This window comes from Opisthorchis viverrini (genome assembly GCF_000715545.1).
Source record: "Opisthorchis viverrini unplaced genomic scaffold opera_v5_404, whole genome shotgun sequence".
Taxonomy (NCBI): domain Eukaryota; kingdom Metazoa; phylum Platyhelminthes; class Trematoda; order Opisthorchiida; family Opisthorchiidae; genus Opisthorchis; species Opisthorchis viverrini.
The window spans coordinates 102,083-121,993 of NW_008752056.1; the positions used below are offsets into that span (position 1 = coordinate 102,083).

At 45.2% G+C, this 19,911-nt stretch overlaps 1 protein-coding gene across 1 annotated transcript in view; it reads right to left on the reverse strand.

Annotated features, from left to right (window-relative positions):
* Nucleotides 1–413, reverse strand: part of T265_10713 (hypothetical protein) — a gene marked incomplete at both ends in the record, with an annotated part of 59,388 nt that extends 58,975 nt beyond the window's left edge. The window contains 3 exons of the mRNA XM_009177170.1: nucleotides 5–103; nucleotides 136–235; nucleotides 274–413. Coding sequence (XP_009175434.1) covers nucleotides 5–103; nucleotides 136–235; nucleotides 274–371 — 297 coding nt within the window. The remainder of the gene's footprint in view (nucleotides 1–4; nucleotides 104–135; nucleotides 236–273) is intronic.
* Between the last annotated feature and the right edge of the window lie 19,498 nt (nucleotides 414–19,911).

The following is a 19,911-nucleotide window of genomic DNA, read 5'->3' on the forward strand; positions in this document are numbered from 1 at the left end:
TAACCAAGTCTTCTATCATCTCCTTTATTGCAGAAACCGTTAGGATGATCAATAGTGGCACTAGTGTAGTAAACCTTCCAGTAGGTGATACACCGGGAATTTGCTAAGGATGTAGAGAGTACTTGCAAAACGAACCTGCAGCAATGCTATCGCTAGGAAAAATATGTTAGCATAACGTCGGAACTGTTCATAAAGGAACTTTGGTATAAACGTCCATACGCTGTACTTCGCAGTACTGAGGAAAAATTGATCAGTCCAAGCACAGGAAAGTACCTGATTTCATTCTTACAGAAGTTAGATAATTGGTGATCGTTAATTTGTACAATTCGGGATTGGGAGGCCTCCCCCGAAGATTCCAATTTCCTCTTCATCGTCAAAATATTCCTAACGCCCTGAATCCCGTAAAAACACAACGCCACAAACACATGATTATGGGTGCACGCAACAGAGGACGCAAAAGAGGAAATGAATGGGCGGCGAAAATGGCCGCCTCCGATTGGTTCATTTGCCCGTTGCGCGGGTTGCTAACCTTCATGCAAACGCTCGCAAGGTCAAAGAGCACACAGAGCTCATCTATCTATTGAGCATGTCGGCTGTCGGTAGTGCTCAAAACAAAGCACTCAGTTTGTATGCGAACTTCTGTCTAGCACAATGCTGTATTGGTTTTGAGGAGCTACTTCCAAATGACACGGAAATGATCAAATGCAGAAGTAGAAGAGACGTCACTCGCATTGAGCGTATCCAGCGAGCCGCTACGAAAATGGTCGCGGCCCCAAGTCCATGGACTACAAAACGGGTCTCCTGGTGCTTGTCCTCTTCCTTCTGGACTATCTTCGCACTATCTTATGCCCTGTATGTCAGGTATGTAATCGCGAAGGGGAGATTCGCCATGGGAATGAGCGCAACAGGAACTTTCCTTTGTTTATTTCATTTTCCTCTTCTCCCTGGTCCTCGCGTGCAACTAGCACGGGAGAAGCTGTGTGAAGTGATCCGTAGAACGGCTAATGCTTTTTGAGCCGATTTCTCGTGGTGCAGTGAGAAGGACCTGTTTGAAAATGGCCAGATATCCGAATACTTTTTGGCATCAATCCTCGTGAGGTCTTCTGGCCCAATGTCACTACGCACGTCAGATGCGTTCGCTGAATCACCTCCGATTGATATTCGGCCGGATTTTCCGTCATTCAAGGGAAGGTACTAGTCCGAAGACCACTGCCTTCCAGCATTTACATTCATTTGAAGGGCACTGGCGTTGGAACTTTAGGATTCCAAGAAAGCCTTCTACCTTTGCAGCAGACATCCCCGCAGACGAAGCCGAAGCCGTGGAATTCGTCGCACCTAGTAAGTTCATGGTTGATTGTGTGTACGCGGTAGCACATGTCGTACTGATTGTCCGGCAAGGTTCCACGTTCGCTGGTACCATGACTGCTTGAGGGATACTTCCTGCTACCTGGAGCACAACCATCCACGTAGCAAGTTTATTTTTGTCAGGCTCCCCATCAACCGGCGACTGACAAATGGTGAATAAAAGAGTGTGGTACCCTTTTGAAATATAGTACTCCGTCATCGGAGATTCGGCACCACGTCGCCGACCACTTTGGAAAGGTACTCACTATCAAGGATGTGCGTAACTATCGCGTCAAGTGTCGACCCCCATTCTCAAGTAGGTCGTTGGTTACCTTTTAGTCGGTTTTTTAGATGACGTCATCCATCATAGCCAAGTTTCGAGAGTGCGGTCACGTGCCAATGGTGTAATCGGTGGGTGGCAGGTATATTCACCTGTGCTTTTCTCGCACGCAACAGATGGCACTCTTTAGATGTTTCCCAGTGCATGGAGGACAAGCTGAGTCTCTCCCGTAACACAGTCGCAATAAAACTGTTTTGTCCAATTTCGGAGTAGATGGAGACCGGTAATTTGAGGTCTAATTTCTTAGCATACGCTTTGCAGACCTTGCTTTCGAATCCCGTGATGACGGTGAATTTGTGTGATTGTAACTCGAAGGCCTCAAATTCCGAATCAATGAACCCATGGCAATCCGCAACGACTATGCATTTATCCATCATCTCGGTAATGGGGATTATGAACCACTAGGTAAGCAGACAGATAAAATTCAATTACATCCAGATGCTTAACCGCTGTTCCCGAAGGTTAATTGCTTGCCCATTTTCCGTTGCAGAATCCTTGTCCCGTGAAGTGGAACTTAAGAAAATGAAAAATGGAGCGACTACCAGTATCAGTGATGCCAATGAATAAAACGCAATTCGCCAATGGTGCTTTCGTAAATTCATGGAGGGCGCATTATCAACGCGTGGAGTTATGAGTGTGAAGCGCCGTCGTTGGCCATTGTATTACGTTGCCGTGCATAGGTGAGGCCTCATAGTCTGTGTCGCGAATTGCAGCCACGCTAAGTGGTCGAGGAGAGCGATAGCTCATTGCTTCGGGTAATAGAGGGAGTGGTCAAGAGGGGACAATGAAGGGTAGGAGTTGGGATTGCGCTATCAAATTGGGTGGTGATTACAGTTCGACAGGTGATGACCACCGTTGACCGTTGGGTTAGTCTATTATGTGTTGCCGAGGCATTATGGTTAGCTACGAGCATGCGTACGGGCCTGGCAGTTACTATAGGTAGCCACCGTAGGTTAAGTCGACTACAGTTGTGATGTTTACTAAACGCCATCGAGTAAGTATGAGTATGACGATTAATAGCCAAGTTAGGTGACTTCGAGTACAGTTGTGAGTATAACAGGCTGTCAGATTAGGCCATCACCCGTAGCTGAGTCCTTGTCTTTACCGGTCGCCATAAATATTGGTCGTTAAGATGTCACGCATAGTGGGAACCTGGTTTCTATCGGCCCGCGCAGATACTGGCTTGGTGTTTTCTGTAGGTAGCAGGTAGGTACGGCAGTGAAGATCAGTGTTCAACACTGTTTTAATGCTCCCCATGATGATATAAGTAGCAGACATAAGTGAGAGCGCGCGCATTTATGGGTATGACGGGCCATCGTTGGCAGTTAAATAAGGACACTTCGCATAGCTGAGGCCTACCAAACAGCGTCGCATATAGGCACTGGCCTAGCAGTTTCAGTAAGTAGTCAGGGAAGGCGATATCACGTACAGTCTTGAGTATTAAGTCCGTCGTTCGCCATTAGGACACTGCACAAGGACACTGACTCAACAGGTACGATCAATAGCCAAGTTAGATGACTTTGAGTACAGTTGTGAGTATAACAGGCTGTCAGATGTGGCTGTTACGCATAGCTGGGGCCTTGTTTTTGCCGGTCGGCATATATATTGCAGTGATGCTTGCTCTAGCTAGCGAAGACAAGCGGCATCGCGTATAGCTAAGGGTATAAAAGACCGTCAATGACCATCGGATTATGTTACTGTGCATAGGTGCAGTCTCATTATCAACGTCGCACATAAACACAGGCCTAGCAGTTACAACAGGTATTCGAGATGAGTGAAAACTAGTAGAGATACGAGTACAAGGGGCCGCCGTTGCTCATTGGATTGGGTTGCCGCGCATATGTGGGGAACCGTAATTGGCGTCGCACATAGACACGGATCCAGCAGCTACAATAGGTAGTCGAGGTGAGTGACAACGACTACCGTCATCGTGGTGACCGCTTTATGATGGTCACCACCTGTAGAACGTCATAGTTATAAAAGGAAAGACGCCCACAGCTATCTCGTAACACGGTATTATCTACAAGCTAGTTTTGCATATCTGGGAAAGGGGATCAATACAAGAATGCCCTTGCACTGCCACTGCCACTGCAAGTTTGTGCTGTTATCTAACTTTATTGCACTATTTGGTATATCAGATCCACGAGGAAAATGTGTTGTGAGCAGGTTCGTCGAACAAAAATATCCCATTTGTTAAATCTAAGGTTCTAAAGCAACGGAACGTTCTGTCCGCCTATAACATCATAATTCAGCGCAGAATTTCCCCTCGAATCCCGTAAGATTCGAATTTATTGGTCAGCTGGACGTGTTGAACTTGATAGAATGCTTTTGTGGACTCAAAAAATGCTGCTTCCCATATTAATCCATCGTCTTTAGCTCGCTTTAAGCTGTTCAAACATGCGGTCATGTTCGCCATTCGAGAAAGGTTCGCGAAGAAGCTGTGTTGAACTGCGGATAACAAGTTGTTGGTTGCAAGATGGCCTGGGATGACCCGCTTCAGAATACTTTCCATCGCCTTGGACGGCACGCTAGTGATTCTTATAGGCCTGTAGCTACCGAGTGGCAGTCAGCCACCAGTTTTCTACATTTGCCTGATAATCGCTTTCTTTAAACCAAGTAAAGCTGACCTTCGTGAGCGACTGAGTAAACACCAGGTAGAAATAATAACAATAATATTTATTCCCAAATAGTGGGTGGCATACCGTCAGGCATGATCACAGCATTCCAGTCAGCATAAGAGCACGACTGATGGGGATTGTGATTAATGAGAAGTTCCTGGAAAAAAGCCGGTGACGTAAGCAGCGGGCAGTACCGAAGTAGACTTCATCACACAAATGGGTAGAGATCCAAAATCACAAGGGCTCATTATCTCCTGAGAAGAACATATCAAATGACACAAGATCTGATCGTTAGGATTTAAAAAAGGCGGAAAAAATGCGATTGAGGTCATAACAAATAGATTTTCCTGCCTGGAATGAGGATTTCCGCAGGATCCTTGGATGGATTTCCTCCGGTCCGAGCGTCCGCAAAAGGTTTTTTATGCAAAAATTGACGAATTTCTCCCTACGTTGTGGGCAGGTTGGTTAGAGGACGCTATTAGTTGCGCCTGGAAAAGATTAGGACACGTTGTTTGGGGCAGAACACAGGCCTGCATAATGTTCTTTGCAAACTTCATATATCATTCTTGGGTTACTCGCGGGTTTTCAGTCCCTACCCCTTAAGGTGATCGCCGCTGGCTTAGCTCCGCAGCTATGGCAGAAATTTCGGACCCACTTTTGAAGTTCAGGATTTCTAACCAAATAGCAGATGAATTCAACTGTCAGCACGCAACGTTCACTATGCTCCAGTAGAGCGTAATTGCCACCTGATCAACGAAGTGCCTATCGTCGGCGATGACGAAATACAGGGAGCGATGGTTACCCTGGGAGATATCTGGTTGGTGTGATGCCGTGTTGAGCCCTAGCGCCCTGTTGAGCGACTTCGTCCAGTGCCGCTGACAAACTTCTGCTTGGCCCGAAGCTTTGGAGCTCCACCCAGGAGTCCTTGGGAGTAACAAATATCTACCAACAGGCGATGTGCGAAGAAGTGCTAGACGGGGAGAGTCACTGTAGTTTGTGTGAGCAATCAGTCATGTTCCGGAGGATTCAAGGCACAACAGCAAATAATTTTTCCATGTGCTCATCGCCTTATTTTTGTGCCCAACGTGGTGCTCCGGGAATTCTCTGGCGTTGCGCCTCATACTCGTGCTATAATGCCGCCGACAGCGACAAGCATCCCACCACATCGGCAAAATATTTGTAATTATCCTCCATAATGATGGATAACAAGAATGACAAGAAGGCCATCGTGTACCTTAGGCGATCTCCGAATGCATGTAGTCTCAGCTACATCCAGCTCGATTTCAGGCGCCAGATAATTTTTGGCTCCGCCTACGCCACACGTAAAGCTGGCACAGCTGTTTACTACTGGCTACGAGAAAATGTTTGTTTGTACAATATTGTTCATCGCAAGAAAAGATGTTCATCCTTCCAACGTTCCTCCCGAATTATAATGCCGCCGACAGCGACAAGCATCCCACCACATCGGCAAAATATTTGTAATTATCCTCCATAATGATGGATAACAAGAATGACAAGAAGGCCATCGTGTACCTTAGGCGATCTCCGAATGCATGTAGTCTCAGCTACATCCAGCTCGATTTCAGGCGCCAGATAATTTTTGGCTCCGCCTACGCCACACGTAAAGCTGGCACATCTGTTTACTACTGGCTACGAGAAAATGTTTGTTCGTACAATATTGTTCATCGCAAGAAAAGATGTTCATCCTTCCAACGTTCAAAGCTCCCGAATTTCGTTTTCTGCGGGGGCCGGCATCCGTGAACTTTGGGAGGACCATTGGGTTTTGTGTCGGACTCCTCTCATTCTTACGTCAATGGAGTAAAGGTCGGGTGTTTTTGGTCTTTCGGTAAACCTCAAATCGTCACCGAACCGCTTCATTACTATGCGTCGGAGCTTTTTAGCCCATTTGACCATTATTCAACAGGGAAGCTGAGTAGACTGGAAACCTCTAGTCTTCTGAGCTACACAAAGATTAGTAGTACTGCGCTCTCAAATCATTCTTCCCGTCGCTTTGCATTGGCCACCAGCCTCAAAACTCACTTCTGGAAACGCGGGAAGAATAATGAGTCGGTGAACTTGTTACCGTTCATCGGCTCCGGGGCTCACTCAATGGATTGTGGGAATCCAGGGCTTACTGATGGAGAAAGCTGCAGTTCGTCGTGTTTAGCTGATGGCCTCACGGAGTTATCAATTTCATCTAGTTCACCGAGTCCGGTGCTCGGGTGCAAGGGGCGGATTTGCGATAAGTCCCGCCTGCAAGGATTGAGCAGATGAGACTCACCCCAAGTATGAGAGTTGCCGGAGATTCTAATGTCCAACCCTGGACATCGCATCAGAACATCCCGGTATGACCAAAACCCTCTCCGGACCTTGGTTTCCCGGCCTGCATAATCAAGCTTGCCTCAGGTTTGGTGTTTCCATCATAAGTACCGAGGCGTTGTTCGCACTTCTTGGCAGCCTGGACTCACAAAGCCTTGTTAAGTTTCTGCTTGTGTTTGGCCACTTTCCCCAGGGAAAAATAACAACTTCCTCAGTGAAGTCGTTCTCATAAAATTCTCAAAGCCGGCCGTGCATCCGCTCGTTTTGGAACTCGGAGTAGACGGGTGGGTTAAACAAATCCTACTGATTGTTGCAATCGAAGCGATCTAATACGATGCCTGTTATGGACGGTCATGGTGTCGGCGAAATTCACACCCACATCGCTCACATTTTGCCGTCCTTCTTCTTGTTGAGTCCTCACCACAAGAGTAAAGCACTGGACTCTAGTTGCCGGCTCTTTATACCACTGACGTGCCAGGATTTTATATCCTGGCGTGTAACAGCCGGCACTGATGCTGGGCTGTTCATCTAAATATATTTACTGAGTTCACAGGTCATAAAACTGTTCCATGTACATACCTCCGTTTGGAGTTAGGTGCATACCCTTGATTTCGGACGTTGGCACATTTGTTAATAATAAGTCATGTTTTCTTGGATTACTATGGCACTCTTGGTAGCGCACAAATGTCATTACGTCATTTGAACACAACGCTCAGTTGATATTTTGCTCGTCGCTCATCCTACTGAGCAGTAAACATTATTTTTAAGAACGTCGCAGCGCAAAATTTATGTGCGCTTTCTCAAATCACAGCAACGTGAACATCGCAGCATCACCGTGACTCTTGCAAACATGAAACAATATCCACGTGCTTCTTTCGCGCACCCTGGTCAGTACGACAATGGTATTGAGCACATATATAAAACAGAACACTAAAGAATTTTCCATCACCAGCGCTTTGGTTGGTCCCAAGTATACACATGCAAGTATAAGATGTGCCATCATGTCAAAATTTAGTACGGCTGATTTTGGTGTAGACGGGGAGAATTTGTAAGCAAACAGTTTTACTTTCAGAAAGCACTGTGTGAATTGGCGCAGACGCGCGTCTAACGAGTGTTTTTGGTATTTTTTACAAATTCTGATGCCTTCCTCAACAGACACAATTTTCTGAAGGTTTGTTTCACTGTATCCAAAGTCTACTTTGTGTCCGATATTGAATTTTTGGATGCCTCTCTCGGCTCAGCTTGTTCGATTTGTAACTATGCAAGAACATTTATTGATGAAATTGCTTTCTCCTTGTTCACCTTCTTACATCTGAAAATGTTTCAGGAGAGTGTGTAAATGATATATATATTATTTTTACCCGGGATTGCAGAAAAAATCAGCCAGCACTTGCATCCATGTAACAGTGCATTCTGTTTTTGTGGAAAACGTCTAGCTAGGCAAAGCCGGCGCTCGTACTTAGCCACAACCAGAATTGTCAACGAATTTCCTATAGCCAGCACGCCAAACCGGATGTTCAGCGAGGTTTAACCTCACCCTACATAATGAGCTCTTCAAAGAGAGGTCCCGCAACCGGAAGGCAGTTGCTGAGCCAATTTCTTTTCAGAGGGTTCTCCCTCCAAACCATGCCTTATCAGCGGCAATTTAAAGCCTACGGTGTCTAGTTGACTTACGCAACACCGTTATCTGAGGGATGGCCTTATTTTGTGGATGAATCTCGGGAGGTGCGGACTCCATAAAATTCCTGCAAACTCGGCGCCAGATGCCGCCCCATGGCCAAATATGTTAATGTTTGTGTCCGCCATGGTGGTGTGGATGGATGGTTTTCGGTGACCGCATGCCCTGCTGTGGCTGACAGTGATCGTCTTAGCCACAGCTGCCTAGCCTGATCGCCCCATATAGCCTCGTTTCGGCATCCCCTATTCAAAGCAAATATTGCGGCCGGGCACAACAACCATCTTGGTTTAGTCATCGTACACCAGCTAGCTTGAAATGTGCAGTTCTAATGTGTGTACTTTTACAATGGTTTATCAACCGGGCGGCTGGTCGTGGAGGCTTTGGTTAAAAACGCNCATCGTACACCAGCTAGCTTGAAATGTGCAGTTCTAATGTGTGTACTTTTACAATGGTTTATCAACCGGGCGGCTGGTCGTGTAGGCTTTCGTTAAAAACGCAAGTTTTACGTCGCTACGTTGACTTTTTACATGGTTCGGGGAGAATTTTTTGAGCAGTAGCCTACCCAGAAATCCATATTGGATAAAATGGTGACACAAGAGCGCATGCCAAAACGTCTGTTTCTCGCGTTACACGGTGTCACTGGTGCACAGTAAACTGTAAGAGAGCAAGCTTGTTCCACAAACGTGTAATCATCATTTACTTAGAATACTTACAGCCACAGCTGACACAATCCGTCGCGCGATCTGCCTTGGTAAGCCGGCCGGATAACTATTTTCACTGGATAAAAACTAACATACGCGCGGAGTTCGGCATGCCATTGATACACTGCGGGAACAATCCATCATATCCAAATGCTTACCGGGTGCGCATCTTGCACAGTTAGGCCGACAATGCGCAACGCATTGTTTCTCTTTACGACCATAAAAGATAACCACTTTGAGAAGGCGAACGGGTGTTGTGGCACGCGTGCGCAACACCCCGATTTTCTGCGAGGAGTTCCAGGAGGTTTCCATGAAGAGCAAGTGGCCAATGCGATGGACAACGCCTACCTATTTGACCGGCAAGAAATATTGGTGGCGAAGAGCTGTGTACTTCCCGTGGTCTGCCGAACGACGACATGCCACAGACCAAGGCCTGGGACGCATTGCCCCTCCTGGCCGGGCTGAATTACAGACGATGTAAGGCAAGGCAGAGGCTGTCGCTAACGTTTAGTTCTTGGTGCAGAAACTCTATCATACTCAGAGTGTTAACGCTTTGGGTGGTACCCAGAGTTGCGCCCTGTATCAATTCATGTATCCACTTGGCAAGCGCTCTTTTCGGTATTCACAGGTCACTTGCCCACATAAAGTAATTTATCTACTCAACTGTGCACCGCCTTGGTTGGTTATCCGAATACAATCTATCACAACAAATGGTATTTCAATTACCGGTTTTGAGGCTACAGCCATCATATGCGGAAAGATAGTACAAGCAGCTATTCTGTCCCGTAAGAAGACAGCAGATGTCCAGCGTCAGTCACCGATTCTTCGACGTCGGACGACTTGCGGCGCTTCCTGGTTGCCGAACTGGAACAGACTTTCTACGGGCCTTAGATATTTGTGCGTCGACCTCGATAAAATTGCACCCGAACACAATCGTCTGTAACAAAATTCCGCACAATGTTTTCAACTTCGCGTCAGCGCTAAGTCAATCAAAATAGCATTTTACCTAACAATATGCCGTCATACATAGTAGAAAGTGAGTTTTCCGCTACTGCAATAATATAATTTAATACAAGCTCAGAATATTTCGGTATTGATTTAGTTATATTTCTTTTTTATTAAATATCTCCGGGTGAAGTTGGTTCACCAAAAGCTTGAAAGCAATATACTAACTCGAGGGTTTCTTCCAGTGCAACACTCAACAAAAAACGAATTCTTCGTTAACAGCGATTTCTTACTATTCAGGATAGTTTGTGTTCTGACAATGGCACGTGGATAGTGATGAAGGGTCACTTCTAATTACTAGATTAGGCAATCACGTATAATTGAGGCCTCATAATCTGCGGTACGCAGATGCACGCAATCGCAACCAAGAGAGCGATACCCCATATGGTCAGAACAATGAAATGCTATCGGTGCCACTGAAGTGAGCCGTTTGCTAACAATTTTCTCATTCTTTGTAGTGGACTCGGGAATTCCTTGCGATAAATACTTCAGTTCGGGACTCCTTGCGGGAATTCCTTGCGATAAATACTTCAGTAAGGGTTCTCTTGCCGAGAAGTTTTCAATCATGCACAACCTTTCGGAGAACAACCCTCCAGAACATCTACGCATACCAGAGCATGCACATTGGTTACTCAGTGGTACAAACTGTAGATGTGTTAAACAATCATGTTGTGACGATCTTGCTTAAATTCACTGGTTCAGTTTGATACATTGGGCAATTAGATCAGGCATAAAAACCATTTTATCGACTAATTTGCGGGATACAAGTTCGAAGTTATGTAAAAGTTACATAGGCTTTTTAGCACATCACTGGCAGTTAAGCGATGTAATGAGTTAGAGCGATGTTTCAGAAATAGAGTGCTGACTGTTTTCAACTCGGCGGCGGTTTTCGATCTTAAAATCAGGCTTAAATAAAAACTTTTGCCAATAATATACCGGTGAAACACGCACTTGGAGTAGACAAACTACCTATAAAACTAAGGGTCTCCGCAGCTTTGACGAAAAACTCCTATTTGCGCCTAGTAAATCTGGCCTCCCCCATGGCGCTATCCCTTTCCTAACCTCCCTGCACCCACAGTCCTCACCAGTCACGCTTTTATTCCGACTGCAACATTTTAATCCTGTCTAAAGTATGCCACCGACAAGTTGGGAACGAACATTATTGTCAATATTATCATTATTATTAGGAGAAATTATCGTTTTTAAACCCTGATAATCCTTCTGAATAGTTCAATGCTATTAACCATCTACCACACAACCCGAAAGGTCTGTCGGATTAAATTAGCTCCTAGGCCGTTGCTATATGGCATAATTTTCGGTGGGGCACAGCTTTGTCACTAACTTGAGTGGAATGAGACCTAGGAAAGTTATAGGTAATTAGGGAGCATTCCGGGAGTTACTACTATGTCTATTTCATGTACACACGATACAGTTCGGCCCTACTATGTCTATTTCATGTACACACGATAACAGTTCGGCCAAAGTGCTGAACTGCTTTCACTACACCTTAACGCACATAGGGATATCTGAAGAAAATAATACCGAAAAGAATCAGCTGGGAACGTTTATTGAATGCCACGATAAATGACAAAATAAATACCTTCCGTTAACACACAAGTATTATGATTTTCCCTTAAGAGGGGAAGTTTATTCCGGTTGGTTTGATGGTACAGTCATGATGCTAAAGCAGGCTATAAGAGAGCTTAGATGGGCCTGCCCCGAGGTGAAATACCCACTTACACTATCTTATAGAAAGAGCAAGTTGAAGTCTTCATCCAGCGTGCAGGATACAGAGGTAGGCACCTCACATAAACGAGGTGATGTGTCTATAGTTGATGGTTTAGGACGCTTCCTAACTGAAAAGTTTTTCTGTAGACAAGCTGTTCTATTAAGCCCTTGCTTTGTTCTCCGAGCGCGGTGATTTGATTGCACATATTTCGTGATTACCTTTTTAGGATTGGGAGTGGAGTGTAACAGCCAATCAGTGGCTTTGCGATAGTAGTGGTGCCTGCGTTTTATTAGGCTTGCGATAGATGGAGCCGACGTTCGATTATGATTTTTTCGGTTGAGATCTTGTAATGGTTAGTTTGTTGTCCGATGTCCTGGTTAGTTGGTGGCAACAAACACCTCAAGCTCGGTCTTTATCCTTTCCGTACTCTGATAATGCTAGAGTAGTTTCTGTCATCAGTTCTACAGGGCCCCACTTTGAGACATTTTTGGGGCACCCCAGGAACCCTCTTTTTAGTTCTTAGTCCTCTTACTCACCAGTCAAACGCCTTTGAGCATTTTGTTTGAGGCACTGGTCGTCTGTATCCAGTGCTGCTTAAATTGGACCAAGTTTGAACGGCCTGTCGATCGAATCCATCGTGAACTACAAAGTCCACAAATTTCCATGCCGCTGCATACGAAGATTCTGTATTGAATCTGTGTTATTCTTGTACATCATGTATGTGGACACTTCCTCTGTTGGCTTGTTTGTATTGCTTGACTCATGCACACAATCCGTCTGATTTTTCCAAAATAGAATTTGCTATGGTTGCTTTGGTTTATCACGATATTTTTCCAATTCTTCTAGGGTTTTCGCTCGGTCTCTGCTCACCGATGGCGTCAGCTCCATTGATGGTAAACGTCCATCCGAGCAAACCGGGCTCTCAAGGGGCAAAAAACCCTTCAAGGGAAAAGCAATCCGAGAAGGCACGAAGACAGGAAGCAGACAATATTGCCTCAGAGGCCCCTTTTGAGCTTTCCACCCAAACCCTCTGCACAACTATTAAGCCTGCTAACCTCTCTAGTCACTCAACTTTCGGCTCCTCACCCTCGGAGGCAGCTGAGACAGTGTTGAAATGCTTGTCCACAAACTGCCTCAATCTTTTTAACAAACTCGGCGATGTTAAACAGTCAGCTTGCTTTGAACAACCGTCTATAATCGCACTCACAGAGACCTGGCTCACATCAGAGCCGACTCAAAACGACGGCGGGCTGGTGGGGTTGTTCTGTACCTGCATGCGACCCTACTAATCCCGATTGGCCCTTCTGACACCACCTCTGCACCCTTTTGCGATGCAGAGTGGGTCCGAATCCCGCTGCCCGGGTCCGATTCTCCCCTGTACTGTGTGGTCTACCGTAGCCCTTCGAGTCTCCCTGAAGATGACCAATTCCTCATACGATTCCTTGAGCAGCTCTCCTCCGAAATCCTCCTGCTCGTAGGTGGCCTCAACGCTCCAAAGACCTCCTGGGTGGAGCTCCAGCGAGTTGAATCAAGTGGACTTTTTGCAGCGGCGCTTATTGAAGTCGTCCAACAGAGCGCTTGGACTCAAAATGTCGTTGCACCCACCAGATACCGCGCAGGCCGGCTACCATCGCTCCTGGATTTGGTCACCACCGATGAAAGACACTTCGTTGATCAGGTAACAATTAACGCTCCACTGGGACATAGCGCCCATTTTTTGCTGACGTTTGATTTCATCTGCAATTAGGCCAGGAATCACGAATCTCAAAAGTGTTCTGGCTTGCAGACTTCTCAGGAATGAGCATCTTTCCTGAACAAGTCACACTGGGACCAGCTCCAGTGGAAGAAGTATATAGGACCATTGTCCAGAAATTTCGCGACGCTGACGCGACGTTTGTCACAGAAAAACGAGCACGCACTCAAAAGAGCCGCAGGCTGCCAAAAAGGATCCGGCGACTTCTGGAAAATAGGTCCCAACTCTTTTTCAAAAAGTTGACCACAGGGGATACAGAAGATGAGCTGACATTTCATAAAGTGCGGAACCGCTGTAAATCAGAAATTTGCCAATGCAACATACGGGAACAAGCCACCATCCTGGACCTCGCTCGAAAAAACAAAGACGTATTGTTCAAATACATGAGGCATCGCCGCAGAAACAAGCCATCCGAGTTCTCTTTGAGGGACAGAAACGGAGAACCAACGAATGACCCAAAAGTGGTATCTGAGTTTTACAGAAAACACTATTCTTGTCTATACTCAGCCCCAGCGTCCTCGTCACATCAACTCTTGTCAAGGCGTAACTACGACCAGCCCCTAACCGACTTGGCCTTCATGGTGGAGGACATTCGTCAACTCTTGAAAACGATCAACCCATTCTGCGCGCTGGTGCCCGACGAGATTCGTCCAAGGAATCTGAAGGAAACGTCGTTTACACTGGCAGATCGTCAGTTGCTTGACGAAAGCCGCCTTCCCTCTGCTTGGAAGGAATCGATTGTCACGCCAATCCACAAAGCTGGTGACCGACTACCGCCCGGTGGCTACAGGTCTATAAGCCTAACTAGCGTGGCATGCAAGGTGATGGAACGCATTCTGAAGCGAGCTATCCTGGATAACCTTACTTCAAGAACCGGATATTCTCCAGCTCAACACGGATTCCTCCCAAACCGTTCTTGCGTAACAAACACGCTCGTGTTTAAGGGCAACTTAACCCAAGCCAAGGACGAAGGACTCATATCGGATGCCATATTTTTCGACTTCTCAAAAGCATTTGATAAGATCCCACACGTCCTGCAGCTCCACAAACTCGAGTCTTACGGGATTCAATGAAAAATCTCTCGCTGGATCAAGGCGTTCCTATCAGACAGATCATTCCGAATGAGAATAGGCTTTTTCATACCTGTCCTTCTCACTGCAACATGAGAAATCGGTCCAAAACGCATTCACTCTTTTACGGATGATTCGGCGCACCTTCTCCCGTATCACTCGCATGGGCTTTCAAATATTCTGTGAGGCCTACGTCAGACCGCACCTGGAATACGCCAACCAAGTTGTCTACTCAGGACGCACGGAAGACGTCACCCTCATTGAGCGTTTTCAGCGAACCACTACGAAAATGGTTGTCGGACTCAAATCCATGGGCTACGAAACCCGTCTCGCGATGCTTGACTTCTTTTCCCTGGAGTATCGTCGACTCCGAGGGGACCTAATTTCTACTTACGCCCTATTTGAACAAAGCTTGGCCGACAGGTTTTTCACCGTTAACCCAGCAAACACAAGGCGGGGACGTAGAAGACGTGAGAAGACTTTCGGGCTCAGAGCGCACACATTCACTAGGCCAAAATCTTTCTCATTTCGGGTAGTAGCTGCGTGGAATGACCTCACTCTGATGGTTGTCAACGCTCCTTGTAGTGCCCAGTTCAAAGCGCCACTAGAAATTTATTTATGCAAATCCTCGTGCTGGCACGAGCTGAGAACATAAAAAGCAGTGCTACACCCTTTTTTCACTTTTGCCTTTCAGGTGAACGACAGCCTCTGACCGACAAGAACACAACCGACCCGTGAAACTTGGGCAAAAGTCTCGATCCTGTTTATCAATCCGTGAATCCGTGAAACTTCTATTTTCAAGGAATTTCATCAAGGTCTTTTGGGTCTTAAAGATACAACAAGTGCGGCTAGGCCGAAATTCTGTAGATAACTCCCAGTTGAACGTAAGTGTTTGGGAACGAACCTGAACGAATCATTTGGAATCAAAAATGGACTTCCGTCCCTTGTGACCAGTACCTTAGGTGCGGGATTATGAAACAGTTGAATACAAGTAAAGTATTGCAGGCAACTAACCAAGCAGATTCCGTTAGTAGTGTTCCACGCTTCAGTTTGGGACTGGTTCTGACTCCTCGCCGGACCTGTCAGTGGTGCTCTTCTTTAGTAAGCATTTGTACAGATTCTCCCCCTTATCTCTCGAGACACCTGTTTTAGCTTTTACTACCACTGCATCGTGGCTCCTCTCTATTCAGCTAACTCACTTTATTCACAAGCTTCCCTTATTTGTTACTGGAATTTCTTTTATTTAATATTTGGCCATGTGCTTTGCATGTTTTGCTGAACGATTAAAAAGACGGGGTGCTGGTGTCCCTGTTGACGCGGGTACTGATTTCATCCAAAGTCATTAGATGGAACTGATCTGTGAACCTTCTATCTGTCATAACTGCTCTGGCAAACCATGTGGAAATTTGTTGGGTTTGCTGACTACGTAATGCCATATCTTCCTCCGGTGCGTTTGCACCGGTTATGGAATCGCCTACGTTTGGGGAACTTCCAAATAAATCTATAGGTATTACACAAACGAAGCATGCACAAACCGACATTCTCAGTAGTTTATCAATCCACGATCCTGAAAGCGTATACATTCGGATGGAGCTATCCAACAAGCCGGGTTAATTATGATCCAGAAACTGATTACAATAAAATAATGGAAAATATATAAAAACGGGCTAGAAGAAGTCCACAAAAATTTTCGAATGCATTCCAAGAAGTCTTTCAGCAACCCGCATGCACTGCGTGCATGTTATCATCTCACGCGTAAATCAAGTGCGCAAGTTGACGCAACACTGCAAAAAGTTACCACATGCCCTGATCTTTCGTGCTCAAATTGGCCCCTTTGGCTGGCCTGGGTAATATCAAGAAATCCGGGGATGAACTTGACCACCTTCCGTGGGTCTTTAAACTCAGCAACCTGGTTAGGATCTCAGATAAGCGTATTTTGTGCTTTGAACGACCACTGCTACCTGTTATTGGATATATACTTTAGAATAGCCTTCTCAGTAATGGACAAAGGCGTCACGAAGCTGGAAAACAGAGCATGTATATATATATATATATATATATATAATGTAAGATCCGGACGGTTATGGATCCCACAGGGCGATTGCGGCTATTAGATTATACGCAGTTCGTAGTCAGTGGTCAATAGGACCAGACAGATGTGGGCAGCAGATGGCGTTTTGAGGACTGACAGAACTGATTCTACAGACAAACGAATGGTAAGCAAAATGAATTAAGCAAACGTACAATCAATATTGACGCAGTCAATAGGGGCGGAAAACAGTCACTGACGCGGCAGGGATTTCTAGAGGCAACAGCAAGTAGGCACTAAACGATGTACACACATACATTTATGGGCAGTCCGACAGTGTGAGTTGGCCGTTTAAAAAGATAACGGCGCAGAATTCAGTACGTTTGGGTAGTGAGGGACTGTCTTTCGGTAGGCGGTGCGATGCGGCACTTGACAGGTCAGATTGCGCGGTTTCGTCCTTTCAAAATAAATATCGCCAAAGGCTATCTGGTAGGTGCGGTACATAGGTGATACAAAAAATAGACCGTTGCGGTCGACAGGTCAGTGCAGTGGACGTCACTTACCGTTTGGGAGCTCTGAGTTCGACACCCGGTCGGTCAGCTTTTCCATCGTGGTGGACGCTGGAAAACAGGAACTTGTAAGCAGTGACGGACGGGCAACGAAATGCTGACATCAGGTACTGAAGAATAAGCAGACCCTAAGTGGGAACGAAACAGTGGGAAAAACGGGCGGAAACCAAGTCACATTACCCATGAGTAGTCAGGAAAAGGGAAAGTTACTCTGATCACCGTTGATTCATGGGGGGAATCAGCAGGTATTATATAAATATATACAAATATAATAATATTAAAACTATTACGTTAAAATATTGCACAAAAATGTCTCCCTCATGAGGAGTTAGACGAGTTATCGTTATCTGCTAGTAAAGCATGTGACCTGTTAAGCGCACGGTTGAATGAATCTATAACGTGAATGATACGGTATACCAAAGCTTGGGTGACCCTGTATATCTACGAGAAACATAAACGATATGTTAGTATTGAACTCACAGACAACCAACGTGACATTTTGCTTTCTGCTGCAGGCACTCCACAGCACCCCCTGTCTGTGATTAGTTGAAGAAGCCGCATCTGTTTATTCATTGTTTCCTCAATCCAATAAAGCTACGATGGGGAGCGGAGATATCGCCGGAAAACCTTCGGAATTTAGGCAGATTAAGCTGAACGGCTAGTGTTCGTAGCACGTCGGAAGCCGGGCCCTAATTGAGGTAATGTAAATGGGACTTTATAACTGTTTGAGAAGTTGTAATATGGTTGATGCGCATTTGAGCATTCGTTGTTTGAAAAGCTGGTTTGGTTAATTAGCCATCGGATGATTTACACATGGTTATCACGTAGGAAACCCATGTCTTCGTGATCATGATCCACTCAATCCAGTGTTGAATGTTGTCTGTTATACAGTCGCTTCCAGATTAGTTACCCAAATGTTGTGCGTGAGACGCGGCCTGAAAACTGCGAAAAGCTATTTAACTTGTGATAATCTACTATTACATAGTTGCTCTTAATACGATACACGGACATTTGGTGGACAGCTATGCGCGAGTTGCGGGCTACACATGGGTGAGCTACCATATATCAATACTTAATACACGAGCATAGCGAAGTCCACAAACACTATATGATCAACCCTATTGTTTACAAGCACCTACTTCCAATTCAGTTGTGATCATCACGTTCACATCCAACAGTCTGTGGTTACAGAACCGTGAACTTACAGAAAGTTATCACTCACCATAACATCAAGCCAGCTAATTTAGATGGATATCGAATGGTCCCTAGTTATGTTATAACTAGTTACATCTTAGGAGTATCGTTGGTTCCGTAACCAATACATAACATCATGACGATTAAAAGTCCCGAAATAAGATAAACTAAGATGAAATGGTATTTCGATGGTTACATAATTTTGTCCAATAACACTACGGCCAAAGTGTCATTTCAAAAATATCTACCAGCGATAACTCGTGGCGGATGTCAATTGCTGGATCGTCTCGCTAACTGAAGCATCTTTACTTATCAAAGGTCGCAGTGAATCAGGGTGAGTTAAGAACATGTGCTAAATGCCCTTATTATTCTACAGTTATTTAATGACGAAACCAAGGAGATTACGAGCTGGCTAGTTTCTATAGGATTGTGCTAGATAGATTAGCACAAGATCATCGTATTGTCATATACTATCCATATGATATGATGATCCCATAGATTGGTGCATTGCCAACTTGGTATCAAACCACTTATGAAGCGATGTAAAGTCCCTGCATGGGAAATTAAATTACATTATGGGTAAACTAGTTGTCACTGGAATTAGTGAATGGAGATGTAAAAACATTGACCCTTGATAGAGGACAAATCACAGGCACCAGTAGAATACTTATTTACAGGGAGCATTGCTGTTGACTGTGCCGTCTGCAAGACTCAAGCTTGCGTATATAAACAGATAGAAACCTAAAGTGGACAAATAAGAAACATTCCGTTGAGTTTCAAGATGCACGTATTTCGCCTTAAATTCATTTCAAAAGAGTCTTGTCTCGCCAAGAAAACTCGTCTTTGGCATTGGCTGACGAATGGTGCTTTTAATCTTGCCCATACTCCTAGTAGGAAGCTTGGCTTGACAAGATGTAAAATACACTTTAGTACAGTTCCACAAGGTAGTAAAAACTTAAATGAAGGCAATCAAAGCTTCAGTGGTAAAGGACGGAGACTATCTGCGTTATGGAAATGTAGCAGTTAAGCACGTATATCGGTATAACCAGAAGAAGTAGAAATTCAGAATTCAGCACGGCGTAACAAGTACCACGTATGCATTCAAACTGACGTGTGTATAGAGCACTTGGAATATTAAAACAAGAGAATAATAAATAGAGCAATGAATCATGTTCATCACATCGGCCACACCTTGAATGGGCATGTGGATTTTTATAGTTCACTTGTGGTCTTGATCGTAATCTTTCAGATCTTGCATGTGGATTTTTATAGTTCACTTGTGGTCTTGATCGTAGTCTTTCAGATCTTCTCGGATTGAAAACTTCAGGTTCCACGTAGGTAATATGTTCTTCAGATATAACGTTTTGTACGGATACAATAAGATCACCTACAAAGGATTCATTAGAATTTGAAGCAGCAGAAGTGTCGTTAACAGACTGACCTGTAGTATTGAACTCGACCTGATCAATGTGTCTCCGGTGACAAAAATGATCACCCAAATCGATAATTGTGACCATGTGTTTGCTGTTTGATGAAAAACGTAACATCAACCATCTTTGGCG